The sequence below is a fragment of the Pempheris klunzingeri genome, chromosome 13 (genome assembly GCF_042242105.1).
Source record: "Pempheris klunzingeri isolate RE-2024b chromosome 13, fPemKlu1.hap1, whole genome shotgun sequence".
NCBI classification, from domain to species: domain Eukaryota; kingdom Metazoa; phylum Chordata; class Actinopteri; order Acropomatiformes; family Pempheridae; genus Pempheris; species Pempheris klunzingeri.
Genome location: NC_092024.1, coordinates 18,903,295 through 18,914,633, shown reverse-complemented (window position 1 = coordinate 18,914,633; position 11,339 = coordinate 18,903,295). Strand labels below are relative to the sequence as shown.

The following is an 11,339-nucleotide window of genomic DNA, read 5'->3' as shown; positions in this document are numbered from 1 at the left end:
TGTCCCTCTTGTTCCTTATCGCACAAGAAGATTTTCTTGGACGCGGTTTTGGACGGTGGACACGCTGGACGCGGAGCAGGATCCACGCAGGAGGCACGAACCGGACACCGTATTCTTCATTTGCGGCTTTAACACGATGGGTGAGTTCAGTGTTGGATCGGTTTTTTTTTTTCTCTTGTCAGGGATGCAGCGAGCAGTCGGACAGCAAGGTAGGAAAAATAAAGCGAGATACGGGCCCGTGTGTGATGTTTTGGCGGGCGAGTTTAGCCGCTGATCCGGAGGGAAGAAAACAGCAGGCTGAATTATTACATGTGTCAGTTACGCACGAGCTTTTGGCGTTGGTCACTGGACATCGCGTGAAGTTCAGCCTGTGTGCTCGACAGCTCGACCGTCCAGCTATTGGCTGCTGCTTTTCACCCAAATATTATACAAAGCTGAAAGTGATAACTGGTATTTTAGAGTGAATACTTTTTTTTTTTTTGGTGAGAAAGCTCCAAAAGACGCGCCTTTGCGCAATTATGGATTTTATTAATCTAACTATTAAAGACACATGAAAAAGTTTTGGTTGCACAATATGACAACATTGTGCAATAAGAGGATTAAAAACAGTTTAACCTTCAACATCTTTGCCATATTTGATTGTATACTATGATGTGTTTGGTAGGAAAGTCCAGGCCTTGTAAATATGTGGTTTAACCCGGGTTAAAGGAGCCTGTGGTTGGTTACCTAATCGCTGTCTTATTGTTCTGTCCTTTTGTGTGTTTGTTCTTGACACCAGAGCCAGCATTCGGTGAGGTGAACCAACTCGGTGGTGTTTTCGTGAACGGCAGGCCGCTCCCCAACGCCATCCGGCTCCGGATCGTGGAGCTGGCCCAGCTCGGGATTCGACCCTGTGACATCAGCAGGCAGCTGCGCGTCTCCCATGGCTGCGTCAGCAAGATCCTGGCCCGCTACAACGAGACCGGCTCCATCCTCCCGGGGGCCATCGGAGGCAGCAAGCCGCGGGTCACCACACCCACCGTGGTCAAGCACATACGGACATACAAGCAGAGAGACCCGGGGATTTTTGCCTGGGAGATCCGGGACAGGCTACTCGCCGACGGGGTTTGCGACAAGTTCAATCTGCCCTCCGTCAGCTCCATCAGTCGGATCCTCCGCAACAAGATCGGGAATCTGTCCCAGCAGAGCCAGTACGAGTCGGGCAAGCAGGCGCCTCACCCGCCGCCACAACCAACGTTACCCTACAACCACTTATACTCATACCCGACGTCCAAAGTGCCCACTCCCCCTGGCATGCCCACCCTTCCCGGACACATGGCCATGCACAGGATATGGCCTTCGTCGCACTCTGTAACAGATATTCTGGGGATACGGTCTATTACAGAGCAACAAAGTAAGCATGGCTGCATGGAGGGCGGTTGCATTTGTTTATTGCACTACGTTTAAACAACTTTTGAAGGGGTTTTGCGCGCAAGAGTGCGAATGTGTGTGTGCGTGTTTGAGAGAGAAAGTGGATTTATTTTTTACCCCCTTTGAGTTACTCCAATTGTTTTTATAGGCCTCCAAAAGCAACTATTGGGACGTTATAAACCTACAGGCCTCTATGGGGAGAGAGAGCTTAAATGCCGTTTGACCTGCCTGCTGATACTGATTTGAAAGGGAGGCAGGTTAGTCCAGAAACAGATGGTCCGGCTTGCAGTAATAATTAAGAGGCGGATGTGGAATATTAGAGGGACAGCGGAGGGAAAGGCGGTGAGATGAAGTGCATCAAAATGAGGTGTGCTGAATGTTTGCCATGAGTCAGAGCCAGACATTTTGTGCAGGGCTGCGCATTGAGCAGATTGAACCAAGATTCAGGCGTAAAAAGAACCAGCTCACGTAGAGACATGCTCCTGCTGCATGTGTTGTCGTATATGTGTCACATGCAGGTAGGCCCAGATGACTTTGGCGCGCACTCAACAAGAACACAACTGTTTTGGAAACAGTGAAACAGGATCCGGCATAAATCAGTGTTAATGGTTGGCTCGGTGTTGAGAAAGGGATTTTGTGAGAGCTTGTTTTCCAGTGGCGTGGAGGGGGAGCGCTGTCAGTCCTCCTCAGGCGGCCCTGCTGTCAGGATTCACGCTCTTCTCTCCACGTCCACCGGCCACGCGAAAACCCAAACTCGGGCAAACTAAACGAGACAAATGTAAGGCAGATTATCCAGGAGAAGTCACAAGGGGAGGAATGTGTTTTGAAAGGCTGCCTTTATAAACAATTTATGCATTTCTAAATGATTAGCAGATGTCTGTGGCAGTTTTTTTGTCGTTGTTTTACTGTAAGTTTGGTGAGGCCAGAGCTCATTTGCACCAAAGTGTCACATTATTGAAAATAAATAGATTTAGAATTTATAGAAAATGGCAGAAAATAGCTAAAACTCTGACTTATTATCACAAAGTATTTTACTTTTGGTAGCATTTAATTTGACGCGCATGCGGACACACACACACACACACACACGCTTCATACTATTTCAACATGTACAAAACATATTCTATAAAGCTCTTTATCCTGTTAAAGCTCTGGCGGGCTTCGTTTTCCCAGTGTAAGCGTTGGGAACTGTGTATAATATAATATCCACCGGTCACTAAAGGAGGTGAGTTTAAATCTAATTTGTCCCCCGACAGGAAGCCGGTCTGCTGGGTTCAGGTGTCCCTGACCCACCAGAGACTCGTCTCGCTCCTGCCCATCTTCATCTGGGCCTCAATCCTGAACTCCAGGAGGAGCCTGAACATTTAGTTTCATTCAGTCTGAACACATTTACTCTTACTTTTCGGCACGTTTACAAATATGACACATGGTTTCATTTCTTCCCCTCGATGTTCAGTGATTTTAGTCAAAATCCTGCAGATAAAGTTGAGGCCAGATTACATTCATTGAGTAATGGTTGAAGGAAATTGCTGCAACAAAATATCTAAATCTTATATTTTAAGAAGTCTCGCTAGCAGAGAATTAATATCAGATTATGTCTATTTTATATTACATACTAAAACTGATATTTTTTAAATTTTGTTTTTAAGAATATAATTGTTTTATGAAAATTACGCACACGGAAGCTCACTGATCTATTTGTGCGTAAATTGGCAAATAATCGTGCTCTAGTGCAAAATGTCACAGGGTTTATTGTCTAATGCATCCGGGCTAACCCGGGCCAACCCGGGCCTGATGGACGCCTGAGCTGCAGCGGCCTGTGCGGGTCTTTTTCCTAATCTTAAAATCTCCCCTCTGACTTTCCTCTCTTCTCTTTTCTCTTTTGCCCCCCCAGTTAGTGACAGTCCATCCTTTCCCAGCGCCAAACTAGAAGAATGGAGCGCTATAAACAGGACTAATTTCCCACCAGCAAGTTCTCCACTAGTCAATGGCGTGGATAAACCGCATTTAGAACCTGAAGCAAAATACACACAGGTAAAAAAAAAAAATGGACACCTCTCATTTTTTCATAACCTAAAATGCAGCAAAAGTGAACAGAATCTGTCCAAACTTCTGGCAATCGGGCTACTAATCTACCTGAGAGTATTTTATAATATTCTAATAATTATGTGGCTTCATTTCTCTTTCACATCATTAATGCGCTCCTTCTGTTGCTGATATTTTTATAATATCTATATATATATTTTAAAATGTGGCTCTACAAGGTGCACTTCCTGTAGGCCCTGCTGCATGGTCAGTGCTTTTATGAATCATGTGAGTGTAAATCATGTAATAATTAGTTGGTTAAAAAGTTTTGGATGGCCCAGTCATTCTCTTGATTCTTGTTTTCCAGGTTGGCATGTTGGATTTTTAAAAAATTAATTGTGGCGTGTTTCTCACTTTTGGTTGGACCTATGAAAAAAGAGCCAGCAAACTAACAAATAGTCTGTTTTGGGTTTCCTGGTAAATTATTCTAGCATACAGTATTTTTAATGGGTGGCTTTCAGTGCTGCAGTCCATGCAGGGTTTGAGCAAAAGACACAGGAGGAGCAGTGACCTCTGCATATTTTATCTTCGTTTTATTGCCAAAATAAAACTGGGCTCTTGTCTGAAGCATCAGCCGTGCAGGCCCAAACTTTCGGGGCAATAATGGTGGTGCAGAGTTGCTAAACAGACGTGAAATATCCACATCCAAAATAAAGCAAGATTAATACGTTCAGCAACTTTCACATTTCACACATTCACATTTATTAAATATTTAAAGTTGTCCTCATCTTAAAAGAGTGAGAACTCAGCCTGCACCTAATTCTCGTAAAGTGAATTTATTAATCATATGGTTATTTATTCGTATTTTCTCTGTAATTTTCATCCCAACATTAGTTTTGGTAGCTTATGTAAACCTCTTTTTACAGGCTTCATTTTTGGTTTTCTTGAGTAGGTAACAGATGAAGGGCTATGGTGACAGCACGTGTGCGCGCATGCGTGCCATTTTTTCCCCTCTTCATTTGACAGGACGTGCGTTTCTGGAGCAAAAAAAACACAAACAAAAAATATTTAATGGCGCATAATTTGTTTTGCCACCTTATCGCGGGACGTGGTGGTGGTGGTGGTGTGGGGGGGGGTTCTTGCTCATTACGCAGAAAACAGGGCCGGTGTTGTGAGATTAGCAGCGCTCAGAAGTCACAGCACAAAGTGGACACACGAGGCCCAGGCCAAGAGTGTGAGCGCGCAGCCAACAGAACTGTACAAAAACAGAAGTGAGCCATTAAATGCAGAAAATAACAACTCTATAAATTACCGAGTTTATTGCACGAAAAACAAAGAATGGCAACAACAGAGGACTGCAGGAGCACCGGTGCCTGTGCCACTCACTTTTTATACAGGCAGCTAATGCAGCCTGCTGAGATCTAATGTTAAATCTGCACTTGTGTTTGGAGCTCAGACACAGTTAGAGAGGGAGGGTGGGGGGGGGGGGGGGGGGGGTGTCATGGAAGAGTCGTGCTGATCCCGAAGTTTTCAAACTACATTTAATTTCCTCTAAATGTTCCTACAGTTGAAGGCCTGACTTTTTAGTACAGTTTCCTTAAGGGGGCTGTGAGCGCAAGTTCAATTCAGGTGGGACACTGGAGACGTCTAAACGTGGCCTATAGGCGCTGTTCAGAGGCCAGACGCACCCATGGGACTCTCAGGTTTTTCTCTGTGAGAAGAAGCGCATCATTAAAATAGATTTAAGGTGAAGTCACGAGCTGAGAGCGCGCGGCGGCTCTGAGCTGATTCTGCTCGGGTCGAAAACGATTGAAACTTTCAGCAAAACTCACTTTTCTTAGCAACAAACAGTTAACAGATATATTAATTTATTTTTTTTTGTTCCCAGAGGATTAACGTGCTTTTAAGTCCTCGGAGGTTTTAATGATTTATTTGAAATCTAAACAAAGAGATCAGAGCGTGACAAAGTGAATCCGCCTGAGTCGTAATTATTTGGCTAAATGGCTTCAGTGCTTTTATTATTCATTGTTCAGTTCTGATTTATTTATTTGTGCTTCATCATACTGAGTCAAAATACATGAAAACACCAAAACAGGTAATTAGGATAAAAAAATATAGTGATCAACAATTATGATTTATTTTTGGAAAAAAAAAAGCTTTTTTTCCTGCAGGTTTTGTATTTAGGTATGTAGTTGGTTTTTTTTTTAAATTCTAAATTCTAAGATTGGCCTGTATGTGGTATAGTTTAACATTTTATTCACGTAGGTATTGGTTGGTGGAAGAGGGGTGGACAAAATAACAGGTACACCTAACAAATGCTGTAAGCTGATACAAGAGCACTGGCAGAAATACTCAATTTGTAAACCTGTTGAATGTTGTTGACTTTGTGTCAGACAGGTCTTTGGTCACTTCTGAGGCTCTGATGCTCTTATAGTGGAGTGTATTTTACTGAGAGGTGTGTCCTGTTTTCTACATGTGCAGAATGTGTGTGTGTATTTATGCGTTCAGTGGGCATTATATCTACTGTATGTGTGTGTATGGATGCACTGTAGTTGTGTGTGTTGGTGGGAGATGTGATCAACTTTGGAGGAAAGTTTAATAGACTAATTGACTTAAATGATAAAAACATTATGTTAAGTATAGCTATGCATTTATATTTGTGAAATAAGCTCCAGTATGGATGAGCCAAGTGAAGACACACAAACACCCACAGACACCCACAGTCACCCAGAGCAGGCCCGCAGACACCCACAGGCGCGTGCTAACACACACAAAACCAGTTTCTCTCTATAGTTATGTTTTATAATCACCACAAATGTCAGTTTAGAGTATAATTCTTCATATCTATTTTGGAGAAATTGCCACTGACTCTGCCAGTCAATGAAAACAAGGCAAAGAAACAGAAAAAACCCAATTTTAGAAATAATTCTCAGTAGTCTCAGACCACCCAGGAACAGAAATTCGGCCTCCCTGTTGAAATGCTTTGGTGAATTCCTCAAGTTAAGTCCTGTCGCTGCGCCAGAAAAGCAAAGCCCATTCATGCTCCGAACCCTACGCTCGCCTCATTCTCTATCATATTTCCCCTCTTCCTGCCCTTTCACTCTCAATCTCTCATGACATCTGTTTTGTGGCGCCCCCAACTACCCTGTCTCCCATCGTCTGACGTGGTATATCAACGCCGCCGGAGAAACGTCCACTTTTGGGGTAGAGAACAAGTCCCGTAGACAGACGGGCAATCATGCATGTATGGTTTTAATACAGGTTTAATATGTTCCAGGGGCATGAGAGCGCATAATTGATCGTTCATACTTTCATCAAAATTGAGAAAATGGGTTTTTTATGTGGTGGCTGTGAAGTTAAAATTTAAGTTTCTGCTGTTTATAATAATTCAACCAGCATCACTTTTCCTTTCACTTTATCCTACAGCTTTATTCCATTATAACTCAACTGCTTGTGTGTGTGTGTGTGTGTGTGTGTGTGTGTGTGTGTGTCTACCTGGGTTGGGGTCACTAAATAATGAAGCTTGAAAATGGGAGTCTTGCTTCTCAATCCTCTCTCAAGTGACTAAATTTAAGGGCATTTCTGTAGCAAATAAATTCCTATTTTCAATTCTGAGGAAAAGGACAAAGCGAAAATTGCTAAACTAGATTTTGAGCCCACAAATAGAAGTTAACAGTGACCTTTCAGATTTTCATTTGCTAATATTCTCTTTTTCCTGTCTTTTGTTCCCAGACGCCGAATGGATTGCCCACAGTGAACAGCTATGTCACAGCGCCCAGCATCCCTCCCTACCACCCTCCCACCCAAGTGTCACCCTACATGGGGTACAGCGCCACCACCTCGGCCTATGTGACCGGACCCACGTGGCAGCCGGCCAGTGGCAGTGCTCTATCTCCCCACAGCTGTGACATTGCCACCCCTCTGGCCTTCAAGAGCCTGACAGCCAGCCGTGACGCCATCCACCCGGTCACCGCCTCGGCGCTATGAAGTCAGCTCCACAGAGTGACGGGAGGGGGAGGAGGGTGAAGAGGGTGTGGGTGAGAGACAGTGAGGACAGGAGGCACCAAGTCTGTCCTCTGTGGCTTCATTTCACTCCTGTCTGTGTGAAGGACTCAGCCCCTGGACCCATATCTGTGCCGTTCTGTATGTGATCCCTTCCTCCTCCTCCTCCTCCTCCCTATTACACACAGTCAGACCAAAGACACACGAGGAATAAACAGTCTGTCAATTTTTACTACAAACTCGTTGTCTGAAAGAACTTGCAGGACAGGTGTACTGAAGGACTGATGTATGACTGCTACTCCATCCATCAACACAAATCCTCTCAGATTCTTTACTGCACACTTCTGCAAATGTCTGTGGGCAAAAGGGGTAATGTATAACTTCATGAATAAGCAATCAAAGACGAGGGAAAAAAACTTTGCATTAGTGTTTCAGGGTGCTTATTAATTGCTATTGTTTTATATGTTTGTATGCTTTTTTGTGTTGTTGTTTATGTTTTGATAAAAGTAACTGTCTTATGGAGCATCGTTTTCCCACTTCTCTTAAAATGTAGCCTATGCAAGAGCTCCAGAGAGAAGTTTATTTATTAGATTAAGGTACGTTGAATGAAGTGCAATTAGCCTTACAGACAGCATGGGAATCTCCACGCAGGTTTAGACAAAATTGGCATTGGTCTGATGTTGGAGTCTAGAGCAGTAACAATTGACAAATGTTGCACAATGAAATTGAATGTATCTTATTAAATTGTTTGGCTGATATTGGTCTTAATGGAGTTTGCCAATTGCTTGGGGAATCCTCAACATTTTTTTTCCTGACGACAGAACGTAGCTAAAAATATTTCTCTTCCTCTCTCTTTCCGTTCGTGCTACTAAATCCAGGGTGTTGTAACCTACTGGTCTGTTTTACATGAGAAGGAAACTGCTTTCCATAAAAGAAAATATATATATGTGCGTGTGCGTGCTCATACAAGGTATTTTCTATTACCAAGCGTCACGGCTCACTAGGAAAGTTCATCAGACATGGTCTGAGCACATGCAGTGTGTGTCACAACACAAAGCCATTCTGTTCAGTCATTAAAATACCCTCACCTCATTACACTTAATATGGCCCTTTTTGTATTCATAAACATTTATGCCTGACTATTAGCTCAGTGACAAAGGAATACACACACATAAAATTTACATAGACATGCTACAAAATTATATTTTGCACAATTTTCACCTTTTTATACAAGTGCTAAAAATATGAATCGCGGTGGTACTACCAAAATTTAGTGGCATAATATTATCTCATCTAATTGGTTTCTGCCTGTGGTAAATATCTCATAAGGGAGTGGTATGAGATTTTGAGAGCCCAAACATTCTTTGTAAATAATAGTGAAGGTCTAATGCCAGGCATTGTACTTTCCAATTACTTTTTAACATACAAGTCATGACGAATTTTTCAGTTGGATTTAGGCGTGTTAAATTTTAATGCAGCAGCGATGCTCTAATTTACAGTGTTTGAGATCTGTGTGCCGGGGGACTCCCAGTCTCCTGGGGTGAGGTGGAGTCCATGTGCATTCAGAGAGCCACAAATAGGCTCATTGGCCTGCGGTCTCCAAGGTCATCAGACATCTGACCCAAACACGAACCTTCAGCAGCCACAAAAGGGCCAAACAGGGCTTGTCAGGGCCAGCTCAACATGTTCATTACAAAAGAAAAGCACACAGCCCAGTTGACAAATGACATGTTTGCAAATCGATGCAAAAATACTTTCTGAAAGTTTTGAGGGGGGAAAGTGTAGTGTAATAAATTATGAGTGTGTCTGGCAAGCCCTGTCTAGCCCCGCAGTGGAAACCAGAGCTTTAAACAAACAGGCTCCAGTGAGGAGTTTGAGATAAATAACTTGATAACTTGCTCACCTGTTCTTTTAAACAGCATTACCTGTTGCTGAGGGTACAGAGAGTGGTTGGCCCCATGTTTCCATTCCTCCGGTGTTACAGCATAAACAGTCCCTCCATGCGACAGTGTCAACAGTCCTCCCCCGTCAGGGCCTGATTTGACTTGGAAAGCACTCTTCCCCGCATCCAGTGGTCACGGACCGTTGCTCAGGGATCGTAGTGTTTCTTTGACCGTAAGTGAACCACATCACAGGGACGTGATGATCACACACTCGCTGTACCAGCCATCCCTTTACCATCCACCATCCATCACGTACAGTAAATGATGGTGAACTCTGAGTGGCATGAAAAAGTCGTTACAAGCTCTGTTTTTTACCTCAGCCTGCAAACAACAAGGCCAAACAACTTTTCCTTTCAACTACAAGATCGGAGCACAGTCTTGTTAGTCTCCTCTGACTCATGCAACAAAATTAAAATGTGGTCGTCTTAATTGACACCAGTATCTAAAAAATAGGAACAGTGTGTTTTCTAAATAGGAGGGACAGCGTCTCAAAACTCTAATAATTCCTGCTCTTGTAGTCTAATGTTGGTCTGATTTATGGAAACAAAAGGTCTTAAAGGCATAGTTTTAAAAATAGCGGCAGACACGTGTTTATAATTAATGATGCTGAGTCTGACTTCAGTGTCATATGGTTATCTTTACTTCTCCACATGCAATCAGAATCAAGACAGCCATTTGCAAAGTAACACAGAGCAGAGTATGCAACACTGGGTGAATACAGTGCTCCACGCGTGTTCCTGCTCAATGAACATTTTTAAAAGGGGCTGACAACAGCCAGAATGTTTTCTTAATGCCTTAAAACAGCAACTTTGAGCAGACAGGTGAGTAAAAGCTCTTAAAAAGAAAAACGTTCGGAAAATCACAACATGTCTGGTTCCGTGTCTTTGGTATGTACACATGTGGCTGCCGTGTTCAATCACACTGACATGAATCACTGCTTTTTTTCTCCTGGACATTTTAATCTACATTAATAATTAACCACGTCTACATTGGCGCAGACAGGTAAAGCCGTGTTTAAGTTGCAGGCTTGTCAAAGTGGAGCCACTGGATTGAAATGTTACAGGTGAGGATGAGTAACATACATGGATAGGGTGTGAAGAAAATCAGGAGAAGGGGACTTCTCTACTGAAGATTTATGATGAATGCGGTGTGCAGGGAATTCAGGTGAAGGGTGGCTCTGTTGCTCGGCTACCAGCAACACAAGCGGCAAATGTTACAAGCTGTCAAGTCTGAAACAAACACACATTCAGCACTCCATTACAGAAAGGACAGGTTAAGCGCTTACAATTCCATCAGTCTGCGGGCCGCAGTTGTTAGTCTATCACCACAGGCCCCTGGGCGAAAAAACCAGGAGCCGTTCCATTTTGGCGGAGAAAAACTCCCACATTAATGATGACTGTCAAATGCCAACGTGGCCCAGTATAAGCTACTACCAGATGAGGTTAAGATGACTCTCTTACAGAGCAGCCACTAACCCTTAGGGCTGTGCAACAGGTGTGCGTTTGCAAGTGTGTCAGTGTGCATATTTGTGTAAGAGATAGGCTGGCAGAGGGAGAGAATGTGTGCGGCAGCCCCCCCTCCCCAACCAACTCCTGCAGCCACATTTGCATTTCTTGAGCTTGTTGTTTTAGCTTGCACTAAAGCTATGCTCAGGCACCGACTCTCCCACCATCAAGAGAGAAAAGACTGACGCTCGGTTGGCTGATACAACCTCTGTGGCTGACAGGTTCTCAAACAACAGATGGGGCTTCGGTGGGGGCGAAAGAAGAGGAGGAGGAGGACGACGACGAAGAAGTGGTATACAGAGAAAGGTGATACGCTTATATCGACGCCAAGCTGCAGACAAACACAGAACAACACAATCTTACTGTGACGGGACACAAGTGCTTCACCCACCACCAACATAGACACAGACAAACAGTGAGGAACCAAGTGATGTGTGCATTTTATTCCTTTTTA

General features: G+C 43.6%; 1 protein-coding gene across 1 annotated transcript; it reads left to right on the top strand.

The window, feature by feature from the left end:
- On the top strand, positions 1-8,195 carry pax9 (paired box 9). Its single transcript, XM_070842398.1, has 4 exons — positions 1-140; positions 779-1,393; positions 3,305-3,444; positions 7,168-8,195. The coding sequence occupies exons 1-4, from the start codon at positions 137-139 to the stop codon at positions 7,420-7,422; spliced, it is 1,014 nt and encodes a 337-aa protein (XP_070698499.1). The 5' UTR covers positions 1-136; the 3' UTR covers positions 7,423-8,195.
- Positions 8,196-11,339: the final 3,144 nt, after the last annotated feature.